General features: G+C 36.3%; 1 protein-coding gene across 12 annotated transcripts in view; it reads right to left on the bottom strand.

The window, feature by feature from the left end:
• The window catches only part of kmt2cb (lysine (K)-specific methyltransferase 2Cb), a 121,138-nt gene extending 102,977 nt beyond the window's left edge, over window positions 1-18,161 (bottom strand). For 6 of the 12 annotated variants that reach the window (XM_051881070.1, XM_051881077.1, XM_051881114.1 and 3 more), the window contains exons 1-2: window positions 16,927-18,160; window positions 13,884-14,066 (exon numbers count right to left, since the gene is read on the bottom strand). In XM_051881070.1, the coding sequence (XP_051737030.1) occupies window positions 13,884-14,065 (182 nt within the window). In that variant the 5' untranslated portion in view covers window position 14,066; window positions 16,927-18,160. Of the gene's footprint in view, window positions 1-13,883; window positions 14,067-16,926 lie in introns of all 12 variants that reach the window. The other 6 variants (XM_051881154.1, XM_051881122.1, XM_051881138.1 and 3 more) reach the window with 3 other exon arrangements.
• Window positions 18,162-18,393: the final 232 nt, after the last annotated feature.

Below are 18,393 nucleotides of genomic sequence, written 5' to 3'. Positions count from 1 at the left end.
TGACATTTCCTCATTTACTCAGAAGCCCTGAGGGCGGATACACAACCCTGCTCTGGTGTCACCACTCAAACCTAGATTACACACTGAACTGGGTTTCATCTTCTTGGTGACTCATTCGCACAAGCAGTGTCCAGTCATATCAGGTTTTGATCACTGCACTGTGCAAATGCGGTTAGTGTCATGAGTAATTTGACATTAATTAGCCTTTTTCCTCTAATTAAAAAGCCCAAACTAATATATATGATCAATTTCTAGATTTTTTTTTAAAGCTTTGTGCTCCTATATGACAGGTGATTGAAGGGGAGGTGGTGAAAAATAAGAGGGCTTGGAGACTCTTATTGTGAAGAGTGTAACATCTGTGAGGAATACACTGTTCCAAATTGTAATGCAAGTGACAGAATTTTAGTACAATAAACATTCAGACTTTAGTTTTTCAAAGAAAGTGTTTGTTTGTATTATTTCTCATAACTTTTTACATAACTGGTATCAATCTCAGACAGGTTTGTTAAATAGTTTTCCAGGTCTTCTTAGGTAAATGGAAAACCTACTTAAAGAGGTTGTTCAACATTATTAAGCAAGTCACAGTTGTCATGCAATATGGGGAGGAGGAAAGATCTTTCTGAAGATGAAAATCATGAAATGCAATGTTTTTGCAATGTCTTGCAAAAGGCATAAAAACAACTAATATTTTGCAAAAAAATGAATATAGATTGTCAAAAGATTTGTGAGTGATTTGGCGCACACAAGATCCCGGTCAAACAAAGGCTTATTAAGGGAAGTCTCTGTCAAACAAATTAATATTATTAAAAGGGCAGCTATAAATAAAGCCACTGTTGAGCAGCAAACAGGTATTTGAAGCTGTTGGCATTTCTGGAGTCTCAAGAACTTCTCCATCCAGGTTGGCAGTTGTGCATTTCAGCCACCCCTAACCAAAACTCACAAATGGCGCTTTTCCACTGCAAGGTACGGTTCGGTACGGCTCGATACGGCTCACTTTTTGCTGCTTTTACAATGCATGGGATGGCCTGGGATGGAATGGTACGGCTCACTTAAATAGTACGACCTTGGCTGAGGTTCCAAGCGAGCCGTACCGATACTAAATGTGACATGTAAACACTGTAGATCACGACTGTCGCACGCAAATGGCTATTATCGTGGTTAGTAGACGAGGTGCAGACTCGTTGGTAGGCGAGGAGCGGATCCACGGCAGTAAAGGCGGCGCAACTATACAATCAGTCTACAATCCCACCCACTTTGAAGCAGGTACTAACTGCAATGGAAAAGCAAATCGAAAGTAAAGCGAGCCGAGTAATTTTGGCGAAAAAGCGCCAAAAGAGAAACATTTACAAATAAAATCTTCTTGTAAATTTGCAAGTACAATACCTTGCAAAAGTTGGGGTCAGTAATTTTGTTTTAATGTTTTTGAAAAAAAGTTTCTTATTCTCAACAAGGCTGAATTTATTTAATATGCTGATCTGGTGCTCAATAAACATTTTCTTAGAGCCATTCACACAGAATGTGTTTTTGCAGTTAAAATACTAGATGGAAGTCATTGAAAAAAAAGAAGAAAAAACAAATAATATAAAAAACCCAAGAGAAACTCTAGAAACTAAATTTTTTAAACGTTTAACTTATTTAACTGTGTCATGCATGAGTCACTGCAAAAGACACAGACGCAATGGTCAAATACGTCCGTCTATCATGTGTTTTTCATAGGATAAACAACTAAAAAGAAGCACAGTGGAATGGAAAAACACATTCTGTATACGTCCCCTTAATCAAACTACTTCACCAGCTGCATTCTGCTGATAAACCGCATAGGCCCACGAGTTAAAACACAAAGATTATTATTTCTCAAGGTTTGATTGACCGAGGATCTGTCTGGAACTGGGAATATTAGGAGAACTTAAGCACAACTAATCCTGGCACTATTTTTACTGCCTTCTATGTTGGGTCTTTTGAAAAGCTCATTGTTTCCTATTGTATGATGTCATTGATGTCATTGCTGTGGTTGGCTGTAAAAACCACTGTTTGTTTTCAGAAAGAAAAGACAGAAATACAAATCTCATTACCTTTATTGAAGCTAATAAAGTACTCTCTTTTTACCTCACTCTTTCAATGGATTCGGTGTCAAAGAAGTGCATGACAGGCTGCCCGTCACTTGAGTTTGACCTCAGAAAGAGCCCAGCCTGAAGCCGTTGCCATGGTGCTACGTGACGCTCCAGTCTTTCAGAACACGCAGTACTCAGAGGACAGTATCTGATGTACAGTATGAACTCCTGTGCAAAGAAAATGGGCCAATGCCAAAATGGCTAAAAACTAAGCTTTTAATGGTCTTAACCACAAATTATTGTTCAGGAAATTAGCTAAATTTAAGAAAATGCACTACATAAAATGCCATTGCTGTCTCAGAAAAACATCAAAGACAGAATTAAGCTTTTGCCAGAATATGGTAAGTTGTGTGTGGAGTGATGAATCACAATGAAACATGAGTTGCATGGTGATGCTCCAGAGCGGTGTTTTTTGAAAATCTGGTGAGAAATATAATAATAAAAATGCATCTCTACCACAGTGAAGCATGGAGGAAGAGGTACCATTATGTGGGGAGCCTTTTTAGCTGCTGGTATTGCTGAGCTACTTCACTGTGAAAAGTCATTTAATGCTTTGGAGTACAGGAGAAAATTGCAGAATGTCTTGCTTCACACAAATGAAAAGCTGTTATCTAAAGAGGAGTGATCAGATGTTATTTTTCAACAAGACAAAGCTCCTGCCCAAACTGCAAAGACAACCAAGAAGTGGTTGAGAACAAAGTCCATCAGGCTCATGTTTTGGCCTGGTCAGAGTCCAGATTTGAACCCTATAGTGAGCATTTGGTCTCACATTAAACTCAAACAAACTGGGAGACATTTTTCAACTACTCATGAACAGTTTGAAGCCACTGACTCTTCTTTCTATAAAAAGCTGTCTGCAAGTTGGGGAAGGCTATTAAAATGGTTAAGACCATTAAAAGACCACTAAACATTTTGCCATTTTGGCTTGGCCCAATTTTTATTTATTTATTTATTTTTTATTTTATTAGTTTATTCTAACATTGAGACCACATGTGCACATCCCATACAATCAAAAGGAAGAAACCTTACAGTTGTGGTCAGAATTATTGGCACCCTTGATAAATATGATCAAAGATGACTGTAAAAATAAATCTGCATTGTTTATCCTTTTGATCTTTAATTCATAAAATTAGCAAAAATCTAACCTTTCATTGAAGGAAAAGAACTGAAAGTGGGGGGGGAGCACATTTTGTGCTCAGTGACACATTTTTGTGTTGGTTTTGATGTTTGTTTTGGATCATTGTCCTGATGGAAGATCCAACCACGGCCCATTATTGGATTTCTAACAGAAGCAGTCAGGTTTTGATTTTTTATTTGTTGGTATTTGACAGAATCCATGACGCCATGTATCTGAACAAGATGTCCAGGACCTCCAGAAGAAAAATAGGCCCACAACATTAAAGATCCAGCAGTATATTTAACCGTGGGCATGGGGTACTTTTTATCCATGTGTGCACCAAACCCATCTGGTGGGTTTGCTGCCAAAAAGCTCTTTTTTTAGTTTCATCTGACCATAGAAGCCGGTCCCGTTTGAAGTTCCAGTTGTGTCTGACAACTGAATACGCTGAAGATTGTTTCTGGATGAGAGCATGATTTTTCTTGAAATCCTCCCAAACAACTTCTGGGGATGTAGGTGCTGTTTGATTTTTTTTTTAGGCTTTCTGAGACTCAAGACTCAACTAATCTCTCCAATTCTCCAGCTGTGATCCTTGGAGAGTTTTTGGCCACTCAAACTTTCCCCCCTCACCGCGCATTAGGACGATTTAGACACACGTCCTCTTTGAGGCAGATTTGTAACGTCTTAATTATTGCCCTGACAGTGGAAATGGGGATTTTCAATGCTTTAGCTATTTTCATACAGCCACTTTCTATTTTGTGAAGCTCAACAATCTTTTGCTGCACATCCAAACTATATTCTTTGGTTTTACTCATTGTGATGAATGATTAAGGGAATTTGGCCTTTGTGTTTCCTCATGTTTATACTCCTGTGGAACAGGAAGTCATGGCTGGACAATTTCATGTTCATGATCACCCTGGTGTGCTAAAAAAAAAAAAAAAAAAAATGTAAATATGAATGGGAATATACTTCAGAGATATTTTACTCATAAAAAATTCTAGAGGTGGCAATAATTGTGGCCAACGTGTTTTGGAGAAAAACATTTATTTCATAATGTGATTTTCCCCCCACTTTTAATTATTTTCCTTTAATGAAAGGTTAGATTTTTGATAATTTTATGAATTAAAGATCAAAAGCATAAACAATGCAGATTTATTTTTATAGTCATCTTTGGTCATATTTACAAAGGGTGTCAATAATTCTGACCACAACTGTATGTAAACAGCAATTCCACATCAACAATGAGTAAAATTACCGGCCAATTCGTACTTTATTGGTGGTACGATTTCATCAGTAAGTTTTCATACAATATGCTTATGCCACACTGATGTTTATGTTTAGGAGTGCTTACTTTTCACACTTACTTTTTTCTAAAAAATTATACATTTATGTACAAATCACATTGTACACATCACATGAAAAAGTTACATGAAATCAGGTTGGGTGGTCCAATGCCTCACAGTCAACCGTCGTTTTATCACCAGCTACAATAGAATAGGTGCAATGTGAACAATGTGCAGCTTCTCTATAACATTTAAAAATGGTTAACGCATACATTCGGTCAGTTCCTCTTTGTGTTTACAGCAGCAGTAAAGTTTCCCTGTGAGACCTAAAATCCCTCAACCGGAAGGCAGTTCATTAGCGACCATCTTGGTTTCAACCCCAGTCAAATATTTCCAGCCATGCAAGTACAGCTACTATTTATTTGAATGGAAAGACTAAAATCTCATATATTTTAACAGGGCCGTCACTGAGGGGGCAAAAGGTGGTGACAATTCTAGAAGCCCCCAGCTTTCAGGGTCCCCGAGTGATTTCACCCAGGAGGACCCCCCTCCCTGAAACAAGGAAGGCCCACAGAACCCCAAATACCATATCTATGGCTCTGTACTTATAAAATATATGTTTTTTCAGCTGAAATCATGCACCAAAAAAGGGTACTTTTCAGGGTTGCTGAGCTATTGTGCACACACATCCGTACAAGTGATGTTTTTTTTCAATGAGATTAGCCAGCATTTTGAAAGCATTTTTCTGACATTATTGTTAATAAATATTAATAAATATTTTTTTTTATTTTTTTTGCCAGTGGACTTGGTTCTACCTTTATAATGACTCTGGAGATATAAGCCTCATATTCTTCGTAGTGTTTGTTACCAATATTTCATTCTTTTTCAATTTGTGTAATAAATTTATGCATAATCTAATGTTTGCAATGATGATGGTGTGTGAGTGGTGTGTGTGTAGATGGATATTATTTTACTTCAAAAAATGAAAAATATTATAAATGATATTTTACATAAAATTACTGCATTACAGTTTTGAGAATCAAAAAAGAATCCCCATTGACAATAATGGGAAATACAAAAAAACCTCAAAAGTAAAATGCTTTCTCTAAATGTAAAATATTATTTATTTAATTTATATTGAGGTGGAATACGAGCTAGGCATATTTACATGAGATTTCTCTAAATATATATATAACATCAGCTTATAAATAAGTCTATACACTTAAAACAACCAGTCATTAAGATGAATGCTGTTAAGTCTTTCAAATGTACACTTTCCAGTGCTGATATTAGACAATGTTAAGTATGAAAAACAGCACCACAAAATTTACTGTAGACTAATAGGGAGAAAAATCAGGCATTCAATCCATAATCTAGTTATTCAAAGAAGTCATGTTAATCATTTAAACCCCATGATGGTGATATTTGTTTACCTTGTTAAAACACACATGTAATGCGTGCAGAACAACATGACAGCTGCATGAACAACAAGATGAATAATAATAACAAAAAGCTACGAAAAGAAAGCCATTTCTAAGACAATGGCTATGAGTAATTTGTGATAAATAGTTCCATGGTTAATTTAGTTATTTGAAGAGGTGTCATTCCAGCATTTAGGGTTCTCTAGACTGCCACAAACAAAGATGTAAACTGTGACCAGTTATTGGCTGTATTGCACCATCCCACAAAAAACAAAAACACAAAAAAAAAAAAAAAAAGAACCCTGTAGTTCAAACTCAAGTGTGTGAAATTAGTTTGACACTTCCTTTTTGTCATGTTGCTTAATTTGCTGTAGTCATGGACTTGTAGAGCTCTGGTGTTATTTCAAATTTTGTATAATGCGGTCTTCCAAACTCAGAATACGTTTCCTATAGCCCCACATTAATAAGCATTTATTTTTATGAATTTATTAAGGACATTTTTCTTAATCAAATGACACCAAATGACATAAGACTGTACTGTTTCTAAAGGCCTGTTCACACCAACATGAAGGCTCTTGGTAAATGACCAAAATCACACATCCTACTGGTTGGCCAGTTTTCTTCGCAATGCGATGGAAAAGAAATTAGGTTTGACGTCATGCAAATGTTTGTGTTGGTCTGAACAGACGCATTCATTCCAATTAAAATGTTTAGCCATTGAAACAGTTATGACCTGTTCACACTACGTGCAAAAATCCGGTACTGTTTGTCAGTCATCCCTAAATTCAATATCTTATTCTCAATTCACACAAATTCCAATCCTATAACATATGCATATGGCGTAGTATATTCATTTTCCCCTACAGCGACACTAACAAAACAGACCTGAGACCCATCCTGGGTCACGATTCACCAGTTGACAACCAACTAACAAGCATGCATCCATCTACAGCCAAACATACATTTGCGTTTCTACACATCCGCCCCACAAATGCGCAGTGAAGATCCATGGCTGTCAGATTCCCGCAGGGGCTCTTCTTGTCTGATCTATGCATCACTTCATCAGGGTGATAATTGTTAGGCATTCAAATTAAAGTCTCACAGTTTGAAGACGGAGGAGGTACAGCAAGCAGAGTTGAAAGGGAAGCCAGCCCCTCTCTAGGGCTGGTGTAAGGAGGGAGTGTGAGGGATGGATGGGTAATTACCAGTGCCACTGGAGAGAGAAATCGCAGTCTGTCCCATGCCAAAAATGACTCCTCCCTGCAAATGACTTCCTATACCAGACAGTTAACAAGGCTGAACGCTGACAAACGGGAGGGATTTCACCCCAGAGGTTACAGAGACACATGCAGCAATAGACCATATGTCTGGGTTTAAGGAACTAGTCGAAACTATCAGCTGAAATTAGATATCCAACATGATTTATATTATATATATATATATATATATATATATATATATATATTCAATGATGATAATATCTAGAGAAAATATATATTCAAAGATTTCATCAATAATTATATATATATAATATACATATATATAATACATATATATATATATATATATATATATGACATGCCAAAATTCTATATAAATATTTACATACAATTAAATACAAAAAATTAAATACTATTTAGTGATGTTAATCGATTTAAAAAAATTAACCAATTAATCACACATTTTTCTGCAATTAATCGCACCTAGCATTAAAACTTAACATATTTTTATATTGTAATAATTTCACATTTAATCTCCAAATTACTGTAGAAAAAACAAAGACAGTATACTTTAAATATTTGTTTAATGGCATATTTTTATGGATGAAGGCCAGTATCACCGATACCAATACTGCTACTGATGTCTCTACGAAATAGATTTTTGTCCCTCAATTTTAGCCATTAATTATAGCCATTCAACATTACAGTATAATTGAAAGCTATCAATTTTAACATTTATTAGGCTTTAAAAATATAACAACTTTTAATTTAAGTGAACTTTCTTCACATAAACCCATTTTAATAAATGTTACATTTACCTGTGCCCTTTAATATATCAGGGCTCAACGCTAAGGATTTTTTCTATTGGCCCAGTTAGACCCGTTCAGATTTTTACCTGCCCTGCCAAAATGCACAAAAAAAGTTATTGTTTTCATTGTTTTTGACCCATGTAACCTTTAAACAGTGCTTTAAGATTTTCAGGTAGGTCTAACAGGCAGGGAAAAATAAAAATCAGAAATTTAATTGCGTTAAATAGTTTTAACACGTCAAACTGAAAAAATGAATCGCATGTGTTATCGCGTTAATTTTGACAGCACTAAACAATTATATTATAGTAGTTAAATTGATCAAATAAAACATACTAAATTACAGTGAACATATTTATGCAAAGTAAAATACAAATATTTACTCAAAATCTATTATGTTTTCACACAAACATACAAAAAAAACAACAACAAAAAAAACACATTTGTCAAGCTATCAGTAGATAAACCTGACACAAGATGGAAGGAACCAACCATTTATGTTAATCAACCAAGCGAGTATGCTTATAGGTTGATACCGATAATCCCAAAAAAGCTGATATATATAGGTCTATCACCATTTTTATCAAAGCATGCCAACCAGTGTCCAAAATGCTGAATGCAAGTGAAAACTGGCTTTGCCGAATATCTTGCCAGTATGGCATTTCTTTATTTGAAACTGCAACTAATACATGGTTTAATCGAATTGTAAGAATAATATTTTTATCCTACACATAAGCTATATGGAATATTACTTGCATTAAGCCACCAATATGAAAGAAGACCAAAATCACAACATGTTTATGTTTTTGTTGCTCTGGCTCATCTCATATATGATACTGTGAGCAACAAAAGTATCTGTTTGTAACAAGATGATAATCAAGCTAAATAATCCCATTATCATGGGGAAAAACATGTCTTTTTTTTTTTTTTTTACAAAAATACAAAATACGAAACATTTATTGTCTGTAAATATGGCCAACCATTTGCATGAGCAAATAATAGTAACTAAACAAAGTGTACACATAAGTCTGATCTCAATGTGTCTTCAAAATGTCACTTGTCAGGCCACAAAGATGTTTGTAACCTGAGCACCAAAGTAGCCAGGAGCATGTCCCTTGTGATTTCAAGAGGAAATCATTTAGTACACATATAACACAAACATGCTAATTTAGCATACCCTTGTGACACACAATGAAGCTAATACTATTCTGACAGGTCGTTAATCTGTCATCCATAATACACTTTAGGATCGATTGGTTTGGTATGTGTACCTTCAGAGTAAATCTCCTTCAGCTATTCAAATCGTTTGGATGGAGGCACCATAGAAATGAACTGTGTTAACGCCCAACCCCAAGATGACTTAGTAGGCCTCTGTAGTAGACAGAGAATTAAATATGCATCAGGATTCCCAGACAGCCAAACATCATCACCGTCTGGATCAAGGAACATGAAAATGTCCTACTTATGAATGGTCTTTACTGATCTAAAGGAACGGAACAATAAGGCCAACATGAAAAGCCACTCACAAACAATAACATTTCCGTACTTCCATATGTCTGAGTGAAACATCAAATTCAACACGAAAAAAAATTAATGAAGAACATGACATCATGACAATACTGATGGCCGACGCATCAAAATGTAGGTACAACTTTAAAAACTAGACCTTGGTCTTATTTAGGACTAAAATCAGCCTGACAGTTGTGATGTCATCTAGCATCCACTTGCAATTGCCAGTCATGTATCACTACGTAATGCTGACGTTGTTTGCTTTAAAATCCTGTATTGGCTGTGCAAAGCATCAGATGTCACAGGTAAAATAAAAAATCATTCTGCAACACATGTTTAAGATTAAGTATATTTGTGTAAATATACATACACATTGGTATTGGTCTATGCTTTTGCAAAAAGAAAGAAGAGAAAAGAAAATGCATGGTCCATTTAGGCGTGCTTGGCACCCAACCCCCAAGCCCAGAGACATATAACTTATCCCCATGATCCCACCATAGAAAGAGAGAGAGGGGGGGAGAGAGAGAGAGAGAGAAACTGTTTTCGAAAGTAGAGCCAACACACAATTACAGTATAATATCTGGAGTGGAGTTTTATGGAATGGATTTCAAAGACTGGATGCTGTGAAGCAAACAGATCCAATGGTTCCCTTCAAAAAATATGGGACCAAATTCAATTAAATCCTTGGAGATGTTTAGGCTAAAGTAAGCAACAAAGGGGAATGGAAAACAATAAACGGAAGAATTCCTTTACTAGTGTTGTTTGCCAAGGCAAGCCTCACCATTTCTATTACTAAGAATTAAGGATTTAAACAAACCTATAACACTAAATATTAAATTTGTTGCGCATTGTTTGTGGTACAGACATGGATGATACCTCAAATATTGTGGTTCAGACTTCTTGGCGGATGATAAGATGGGTGAAAAACCCCATAGACTTACATCGAATGTGGAATTTCATTCTTTGGGGTTGGATCTGTTGTCTTGGGATAGTAAGCAACCAACCTGGCAACTGCAAATCAACAGCCTCGTATTACCTTAGCAACCGCATAGCAACCATCCACAATACCCTAGCATCATGGTGGCAGTTTTTTCACAGGTATGAATTAGGAGGTGGGTTGTATGACTGAAATCTTATTTTATGGCAATGTAATTTCATATAAGTTAAGGTATATATCACTCTTCACTGATTTTTGTTAGAAATTTAACCGGATTATGAATGTATTACATAACCACCATATATTATAATTTATATAAAGTATTCAATTTAATTAAATATTTCACAAAGCATGAAGGCCATGTTTTTGAGTCTAAGGCCGCATTTACACTGCAAGTCTTGATGCCCAATTCTGATTTGTCGACTGATTTTTTTGATGACCAGATTACATCTTCTTTTAAAAGTGATCCATAGCTGATATCTGCATTTACACTATACACTTGGTGAAACAACCCAAGGTAGACGTACTGACCCGGAAAAGCTTAGGACAAAAAGGAAGTCAAAATTTGCAATGGACACAGATGAAATGATAATACACGCTTTTGCTTTCCGCACTTTCTTTAAAGGTTTTTGTAACAACCCTGCATTTTTGCCTGCACTGTCTCTTTGCCCCAATAAAAGGGGCAAAATAAAAAGACATAAAATTTCAGCCCAACTCCACTGAGTTGAGCCTTCATCCTCCATTGCGCCATTGAAAAGGTCATGTAATCGCTGTTGGAGTTGACGTCATTCGTCACCATTGCTTTTTCAATGACGTACGACTCGCATTGACGAAAATATCCGATCTGTCTGTTTACATGGCAGACGCAAATGCATCTATCAGATTCATATCAGATTTATTTCCACATGTGAATGAGGCCTGAAAGTGAATAGAGAGTATCGGAATCCATGTGCTTTTTTCTTGCTTACACATTCATGGGTCATATCCGATCTGTGCCACATGGGAGGGAGGAAAAAAAAAAAAATTTCGGAATTGGGTCCCTTGAACCATGTAATGTAAATGCAGCCTAAAAGATTTAAGACATTTAGAGATGCTTTTCTAGAAAAAGCTTTAAAACATGTATTGTGAAAAATATGTATTGACTTTACAAATAAAAAGGTACTTTTTTTTTTATTATCTTTTCGTTATTTTTTTTTTTTTTTTTTTGGAAGTTGATGGACACCAAGCACAAGTCTGGCATCTTCTCATTATGAAAGACTTTTGCAAAAAAGACTTTTACAAAAAGACTTTGAAATATAAAAATATTTTAAATTAGCCATATTTAAATGTCAATGTAAAATAGCTGGCATAAGCACAACTGTGATGATGTGACCACATTAATTCTATATGCACCAGCATTCAAAAATTTGGGGTCATTATGATTTTTTACATAATTTCAATTTCTATTTCTATTGTTTTCCGACAACAATATTAGGAAGCACAAATGTTTCCAACATTGATAATAATAAGAAATGAGCACCAAATCAGCCTATTACAATGATTTCTGAAGGATCATGTGACACTGCAGACTATAGTAATGGCTGCTGAAAAATTATATTTTCCATTAAACTGAAATAAATTACATATTAATATATTAACATAAACAGTGATTATAAATTGTGATATTTCACAGTATTTCTGTTTTTACTGTATTTTGTTCAAATAAACGCAGCCTCAGCGAGACATAATAGACTTCTTTCAAAAACATTTACAAAATCGTATCAACCTCAAACATTTGAATGGTAGTGTACACCAAGTTGTGATTTTGGGCAACCATAAACAACCAACAGAAACACAGGACACAAATGGACCATTATGATTCATTAACACTAGCTTGGTAGGTAGTAGGTAATCATGGAAGGTTCTTCTTATGAGGAAGATGAATTTGTGAGATCTATTAATGAAAGCACCTTGCACTAGAACGTTCCTAGTAGCATACACTGACATCACACCTTACACATTCATAGTAAAGCTCCTAATCTGGCAGAGGCACCTGTGCTTTTCACTTCAAACACTCCTATATAATTAATCCCCTCAGGAAAAATGCCAAACACCTCCCCTCCATTTAGATATTTATCTGAGTCAAGAAAGATGCACATACTCTTCTCAAATGCAGATGTGAAACAGAGGAAGTCTGCCAGGATTACCATTCAAAAACTGCTTCTTTACATTCAGTGGATTCTGGTTGGCCTGAAGTCCCATCCTGGATCAAGTTGCCAGTCAGGTAAACAGGTGCTTCTCGTTAGAGGATCTCTAATGTGTTCTATGGGTAAATAGCTGTGGGGCTCAGAGGGGTTAATTGAATGCACCATCATTTAAAGTGGCTTGTCAGAGAGAGATATCAGAGCCAATGAGGAGACCTCCACTGCCATGTGTCCATGAAGCTAAATTGGTCAAATGCATTGCTTGTCGCATAGGAGGAAGGCTTATCATTAATCCATGAATCAAAATTTTACACCATGCCTACACTGGACATGAGCGGTGCATCAAAACTAGAATGTTCCCATAATAAATCAACAAAGATGTCGATCATGTAAAACGGCCACTGTGCCGTGAAATAGTGAACTCTATTTCAGTTTCTCCTCCTGATGTGCTGCACTGCTAAACCTTCCATGTTATTTTTACCACAAATTTGAAATAAAATGTTTAATACTTTTAGGGATGCACTGATATTGAGAATCTGGCTAATACGATTAGCCAAACATTAAACACACACACACACATACACAAACAAAACTAAAATCAGATTCAGTCCATTTAAATGCCACAAGTGAATTTAGGTAACAGAACATTATAAAGTACAGTATGAAACTTTATTTGTTTTGAGATTACCTTTAACAGTATTATTAAATTATTGATGGTTTTTGGTTGGAGTCAGGTTATTGATGAAGTCAGCATTAGATGATGGAAAGGTCATCTTAATGGAAAAATAATTATTCAATAAATAAATATCAACCTTTTCATCTAAATCTAACAACTCAACAGCTTTCCTTTTCAGCTAATGTCAGCAATCTCTTGCCTTTCAACACCTCTCTTTCAACCACCTTGCTCCATGCTGGTGCATAACACCCACTTTTCATGATTTTGGTCATTTTTTTTGATATTCAAAAATAACCCATGTTGTTTTACACCAAGGGATTTCCTTTTTAAAAAAAAAAAATGGGACAAAGTTGCTGAAGGTGAACCACAAACTCACAATTAATTGGTCCATGGTTGATAAACATACTGAGGTGACACGCAGCTTAAATGTCGTCAATGTTGACAGCCAAGTTTATGTTGCTTCCAGCATAGACACAGATTTCGACCAACTGAATGAATTTCTTAAGATAGTATTACAGGTCTTCTCTTTTAGAACCAATAATCAACATTACTTTCTGAACACATTTAGATTGCTATTCAGATCAATAACGACAGCAACCCAGAAGTTTAATTAAACTTACTTCTTTCTCTGCCTGGGGACAGATGGAAGTGTTGTTGCCGTGGATAATGCGTCCTTACGAGGGCGGCCCCGGGGCCGCTTATCTGTGGGGGCCGGACTTCCAGTGGGAGTGGCCCCAGAGCTGCTAGGAGGTGGCGAGGGTCCTTTGTCAGAGGGGTCCAGACTTCTCTCCTCTGATGACATTCTGTGAAAAATACGTGTACACGTAATGTATTATTTTCACATATAAGCATATAACATCATAAATATCTGCTATCCAGTAAGCTGACAAAATTTTACATTCCAAGGGAAGCTTTCAACACAGCAAGTTTTCCAGCTTTGCAGCAGATTTACACCTTCAAAACACAACATTCTCCAACTAGTGAGGTTTTAATTCTGATTTTATTAAAAACCCGGTAATGCTGGAGGAGAAAATAATCCCTGAGGTTAATACTAAAACAATATTTTAATAAGCTTGTATGATCTGCTCATAGTGTGGAGTCTAACTCACAACTCAGCCAAAGTTCCATTAAAATTAGTCAAAACAAGTGTTAGCACACTTTATTAATTCCAATAAAATCAATCCACACAATCCTATTGTTTTTTTGTTTTGTTTTTTTACACCAGACACACTTTTGGTACACATTTTCCCCTCAATTTAAAAGTAGCAAATATTTTTTTAAAAAAAATTAAATATTTATCAGTCATGTAATTTTTAAAGGAGAGGTTTAGCTAAAAAAAATATCTATCTATCTATCTATCTCTCTAATATTTTTGACTTTTGACATATTAGCACAGCATGCGACTTCACAAACCAATAAAAAGTAAACACAACAAAGTTGAAAGTGACAGACCAATGTTTCGGTCGTGTTGTATTCTTTCGGAATGTAGTGCATATTGTTAGTTGCTGCTCTGCCGGATCCCCAGTGCTGACCCTTGCGCCTGCTCTGCGTGGTGCTTCTGCCAACCTGTCCACTCAGCTGACAAGGCATATTGCCAACGGGATGCTATCTTTTCCGGGAACTACGTGGGATCCCTCCCTGGGTTGCGCTCATTGTATCCTGCCTTGAGTAAACAATTAGACCTCACATGGTTGAGTCAAGCCTTCAATGAGGCTGTGTGCATTATCATTAGTGTGTGTGTGTGTGCATACACATTGTCTGTGGTAGCCATTTAAAAACCTTATGAAATGGCTTGGCGAGTGCTTTTTTTTTTTTTTCTCCGTTTTGTTATATTTCTGATTGAAACTGGAAGGTGGGAGAGGACATATTGAAGAAATTGTCTCCTATTTTTAAACAGCCAATAGGATTTAGTTTAAGTCACAGCTGAGAAGCATGATTTGCTACATGCTATTGCTAGCCAAATGCAGGCAATATTAGGGGAGGGACATTATCATTCTAGAGCACATTTGATTGGATAAACATTTGTATACACCCTTGTGTGCAAGATGACTCATCTACTTTTTAGTCCTTTTTCAAATATAAAAACACTAGAAATGCACATCTGCTAAATGTTTATTTTGCTAACTAGCAGTAAAGGAGACGTGAACTAAAAATCACAAAACTATTTCTCATTTCATGAATTCTTTAACAGAAAAGAAAGTATCAGCATATGGACCTGAAGTATAATGCCAAGGGTTTAAAAGTGTCTTTTAAAATGAAACATCAGCCCGTGGCTAACATCTGCATGGGCAAAGGATTTCTAAACCTTCCAGGACAGAGGAAGGTGGCGGTATTACATATAAATTACAAATAAGATTAAATAACAAGAGTACAGTAAGTTAAAAGGTTAAAGCTTACAAAAGTAGACAGACTTGCATCGTTCCCTCTGTTCACTCAATTAAACAGCAGATGTGCATGTACAGAATGATGCTGCTGCATAATTATCAATGTCTTTGGATTCATTTCAGACATGCAGTTTGCAAATGTATCTCTACGCATGCAAATTAAAGTTTTTAGTTAATCAGACAGATGTAAGGAGATTAATAATGAACAGGTGTTTCTGACACACAACATGGTAGCAGCACAAGCTAATGCATTCACATGTGCATTATATTTGAGTCTTGGTCAACTTGACTACATTGTTACACCAACAATAGTAATTTTAAGGCTGAGACTAGAAAAAACAAATAGCTTCTTAACCACAATCTATCTATCTATAAAAAAAATAATGAAAAATTTGTAAACCTCGTATAGAGGACTTCTTTTGAAGTTATCCAGAGAGTGGGTCATCAAATGCGTGAATACTTCTGAACACATTACTTGTAAGATTCGTATAATGCATAGCCTACCTCACAAATATATTGGAAATGATTAGATAACACATACAGGAACCAGAGGGATAGCCTTAGTGAAACAACAGAAGCACACAAAGCAAGTGCTTCTTCACATGAGGGGGCATGTCCAGCTTTTTGCCTTTGTTCAGTTGTCTCCAGAGCTTTGTGTTTCAGAGCCTTACATACGCAGGGTGCCAATAATACCATCATGCCATGAAATACTCAAACGCTTTCCCTACTTAATACTTTTTTTTATAAAATGGAAAAAACAAGGACAAGACGGCGACTTTAAATGGGAGAGACGGATTTGCACTCTTTAGGGAGTCCAAAGGCTAAATCTTCCTGCACACAAAGTATTGGTGCTGTCCAAACATTCGTGTCTCGGCAGATGAACATCGCGTGCAATGTAATGTCAACTTAGATGTGATAGTGTTACAGTGGAAAGATGACTGTAAATGCGCAAGAAAGGCTATAAGTGGATACAGTAGAGGCCTTGCAGCCCGGCTGATTAACTTGGAAACATTACTCAGGCTTGGAGTCGCCTATCCAAGCGGGAATCATATAACGGACCGATAAAGGCAGTGGACAGTAAAGATGCAGGACGTTTTTAAACATGTTTTGATGATTTTAGAGGAAATAGGGAGGCTAGCTAGAGTATAAGACGAAGAAAAGCTGCACGCTCGGTCGAAATGAAGTGTTCGCTTGCAGAAAGGCGACAGAAACGACAAAAGCGCTCGCAAACGATGACGAGAAACACACACAACACACTCATCGATCGATATTTACTTACCTCTTCGACCCTAGCAATTTTTATTTATTTCCTTCATGACAAGAACCGTCATATACGTGACATATAGTACTTTTGTTTAGTGTTTGTGGCGCTGGGGGGTTGGGGAGGAATACACCACTATTCCTCAGGAAAATAAGCCAGCGTGACAAAGCGATATCTTCTGCGATATTGTACACGTATTCCAGTAAAATCCACGTTTATATCCAGAAATCTACAATGTTTAATCCATATGCAGAAAACATCCGCTTTCCTTCGGTTTGAACGGATCACTTTTCTTTATTCCGCTTCATCCCACATCGCCAAATCCTCGCGGGTTACATCCCTCATCCGAAAACAAGCCATACCGACCGCTATCTGAGCTCCTGCAAGGCGATGACAGGAGCCGATCTCTGGCCACATTCGGGAAAATAAAGCCAAAAATGTCCCCAAATGAGGGAAAACCGAAAGCAGATTTCGCTTTCAAGCTTTCAATCCTGACGATTTCGATCAGCTCGCGGAGCAAGCTGCAAATTTCGAGCAATACTTTATTAACGCTAAACACACCGAGCTGGTCTCCTTGCCTGGGTATTCACAAATTGTAGAAGGAAAAGACGATAATTAGACGCGGTTGTAGAACGGAAAATGAAGTAAATCGTTACATTTCTGCATTAATTCAAATATTAAAGTTGTAGCTCTCACTCCATGGTAGCCATATTTGAGTGTAACCGAATCACGCACTATGAGCGACACCATGCTAAATAGTGCCACAACATTAGGCACGGCATTCAAAGGAACGACCACTTCTCATTTAGAAGTGCACGTCATTATCATTCATAATAACATTAGAATGTATTTTAAAACAATATATTAGCGGTTTTACAAACGCCAGTACTAAATAAAAATAATATAAACTGACCCTGCGGAGTGATATGTTGGAGCGCTCAGCAGGTGAGGCGACTTTTTTTTTTCTTTTTCTTTTTTTTTTTTTTTTTTTTTTTTTTTTTTACACGCACAGAATTTCTGCAAAACTCGGAACGGATTCTGGTACAGGAACCGATCGACTGGTCTACAGTCTCCATCCATGCCATGAGGTCATTTGGTTGTGTTCGACTGAATATAATTACAACTTAATTATTGAATCCTAAATCTGATCTGCAGCCAACCAGAGACCATATTTGTATAAAATAAAAGTAGGCCTACTGTAGGCCTACCATAGTAACTATGGTTGTAAGTCAAAGTTTAAGTTTTCAGAAATGGTTTTGTTTAAAACCTATTCAAAAACTTTAGAATTGATTAATTAATTATGTTCTCTAAACTAAAATTTTAATATATTTTCTATACCTGTTTTCAGTAACACTTATTACACTTATCAGTAGGCTAACACTTACTTATAATTATACAGAAGTAGGCCTACGTACAAATCATTTTCAAACTATTAGTTTATTGTTAATTCATAGTTATTATATTGTAATCTCTACATTGTTAATA

This window comes from Ctenopharyngodon idella, chromosome 2, assembly GCF_019924925.1.
Source record: "Ctenopharyngodon idella isolate HZGC_01 chromosome 2, HZGC01, whole genome shotgun sequence".
Classification (NCBI taxonomy): Eukaryota; Metazoa; Chordata; class Actinopteri; order Cypriniformes; family Xenocyprididae; genus Ctenopharyngodon; species Ctenopharyngodon idella.
The sequence above is the reverse complement of the archived record's forward strand: the minus strand, read 5'-3'. Positions and strand labels throughout refer to the sequence as shown.